General features: G+C 35.7%; 1 protein-coding gene across 1 annotated transcript in view; it reads right to left on the bottom strand.

Annotated features, from left to right (window-relative positions):
* Nucleotides 1-208: 208 nt before the first annotated feature.
* LOC111088176 overlaps nt 209-2,778 on the bottom strand; it is a 101,422-nt gene continuing 98,852 nt past the window's right edge. The window contains exon 4 of the mRNA XM_022397407.1: nt 209-1,443. Coding sequence (XP_022253115.1) covers nt 1,334-1,443 — 110 coding nt within the window. The 3' untranslated portion in view covers nt 209-1,333. The remainder of the gene's footprint in view (nt 1,444-2,778) is intronic.

The raw sequence follows: 2,778 nt of genomic DNA, 5'->3' as shown, positions 1-2,778 counted from the left end.
ATGTAAGGTGTAACATATGATGTAATTTAAGTAACCATGACCAGCTGACTGATGTAAGGTGTAACATATGGTGTAACTTCAAGTAACCTGACCAGCTGACTGATGTAAGGTGTAACATATGGTGTAACTCAAGTAACCCTGACCAGCTGACTCATGTCAGTCAGCTGGTCAGGGTTACTTGAGTTACACCATATGTTACACCTTCGAGTCCACGATGTTGAAATATCTTAAATAGAAACTTAAGTGCTTACTTGAACTGTCTTATATTATAAATCGAGTTTCTAGTACAGATATTAATAAGTATTATTGATTCCAAGGGTAGAGCAGTCCCGCTGAGGGTGCAAGAAGATGATACCTCTCCCTCATCTTCCGTCACTAGGTAACCTTTATTTAAATATAGATAATATTAGTGTTTAGGCCTAAATTCTGAGATAATTATTATGTAAACTGCAGATGAGTTTTATTAATTTGTCGATTATATGTTTAAATTCAGAAGCGTGTAAAAATAGCTGGTCAGATCAATATTTTGTCTCTCACAAGTCACTGCCGTAAAGGCCTTTCGTTAAATACTCGAGGGTTGGGCTTCAAATTGCGTGATATTTATCACAGATTTCAGGCCTATTTGTTTCTAAAGATTCGTCGGCTATCGGCTTTTAAACTTTAACTTTCAAAGCATTATTTTATTGGTTAATATAAACTGCTTATTTGAGTTTAAGTCAATGTCGTTTATCTATGTTTCAATACGTATGCCAATGTTTCTTAGCCAACGCTCGTTTAAATCCTTGTTGGATAAATGTTTGAGAAAGGGGAAAAAAGACATGCATTTACAACTTTCACATTACCGAACAAAATTCAAATTCTGCTTAAATATAACATATGATAACTGCAATTAACAGCTAATAGATTAAAAGAGTTTACCTCGCCACACACACAATACAACCAACTGTAGCAACAACTCACACGTTTATAGATAACAAGTTTTTTCAAATTAAATGATCGTTCAGTATCCAAACACTCACGTTTCTCAAGGTGATCCTACATTAACCAATTAGTAAGATACGCAAAATGTTTCTAAAGCAAAGTTCAATATGTGATTTAATGTCAAAAACTCGCTGATTTATTCAAAACATGGAAATCTTTCTTCATATGATCACTAGCCTGTCCTAATAATCACGTAAAACAGCTGATACTCGAGTTCTTCTCTTCTGAGAAACAGCACCACACCTAGAAAAAGCGATTTGCGTGTTCTGTTTTAAAGTCACCCACAAAGCAATTTACCATTTTTGGTCTAACTACAGTTAGTTTTAATTTTGCTCGTAAAAATAAAAGAAAGTCATCCTAATTTGTAAGTCAGATATACGTTTAACATACAGCCGAGAACAAGCAGTAAGACACCAGCTCCATCTGATGGATGTAGAAGACCGCTGGCGGTTCCAGTGAACTCTATAAAAAAATGGGAATAATGTCGTAAAATCAATTTTAAGAAATAAATATTTTCTTCCAAATTTTTATTTCTTGATAAAATTATTAATATAATACATTATTGCTAGAACTGCGTTTAACATGAACTTTGATGAGACAGTTCGTATTGTGTGTGTATAATGTGGAGGTTTTGGAGCATGTATATACATATGTATATATATACTTTTCTTAAAATCCGTGAAAATCCTTGAAAGAAAAAATACAACTACGTCACTTGATCAGGGTTACTTGAATTAAACCGTATGTTACACATTACGTGAGTCAGCTGGTCAAAGTTACTTGAGTTACACCATATCTAACACCTTACATGAGTCAGCTGGTTATGATTACTTGTGTTACACCATATGTCACACCTTACTTGAGTCAGCTGGTCAGGGTTACTTGAGTTACACCATACATCAGTCAGCTGGTCAGAATTACTTGAGTGACACCATATTTTACACCTTAAATGAGTCAACTGGTCATGGATACTTGAGTTACACCATATGTTACACCTTACATGAGTCAGCTGGTCAGAATTACTTGAGTGACACCATATTTTACACCTTACTTGAGTCAGCTGGTCAGGGTTACTTGAGTTACACCATACATCAGTCAGCTGGTCAGAATTACTTGAGTTACACCATATTTTACACCTTACATCAGTCAGCTGGTCAGAATTACTTGTGTTACACCATATGTTACACCTTACTTGAGTCAGTGGTCAGGGTTACTTGAGTTACACCATATGTACACCTTACACCAGTTAGCTGGTCAATATTACTTGTGTTACACCATATGTTAAATCTCACATCAGTCAGCTTGTCATGATTACTTGTGTTACACCATATGTTAGATCTTACATCAGTCAGCTTGTCATGGTTACTTGAGTTACACCATATGTTACACCTTACATCAGTCAGCTTGTCAATATTACTTGAGTTACACCATATGTTACACCTTACATCAGTCAGCTGGTCAATATTATTTGAGTTACACCATATGTTATATCTTACATCGGTCAGCTGGTCAGGGTTACTTGAGTTACACCATATGTTACACCTTACGCCAGTCAACTGGTCAGGGTTACTTGAGTTACACCATATGTTACACCTTACATCAGTCAACTGGTCAGGGTTACTTGAGTTACACCATATGTTACACCTTACATCAGTCAGCTGGTCAATATTATTTGAGTTACACCATATGTTACACCTTACATCAGTCAGCTGGTCAATATTATTTGAGTTACACCATATGTTACACCTTACATCAGTCAGCTGGTCATGGCTTCTTGAGTTACATCATATGTTACAC

This window comes from Limulus polyphemus, unplaced genomic scaffold (assembly GCF_000517525.1).
Source record: "Limulus polyphemus unplaced genomic scaffold, Limulus_polyphemus-2.1.2 Scaffold3260, whole genome shotgun sequence".
Taxonomy (NCBI): Eukaryota; Metazoa; Arthropoda; class Merostomata; order Xiphosura; family Limulidae; genus Limulus; species Limulus polyphemus.
This window is presented reverse-complemented; position numbering and strand designations above follow the sequence as displayed.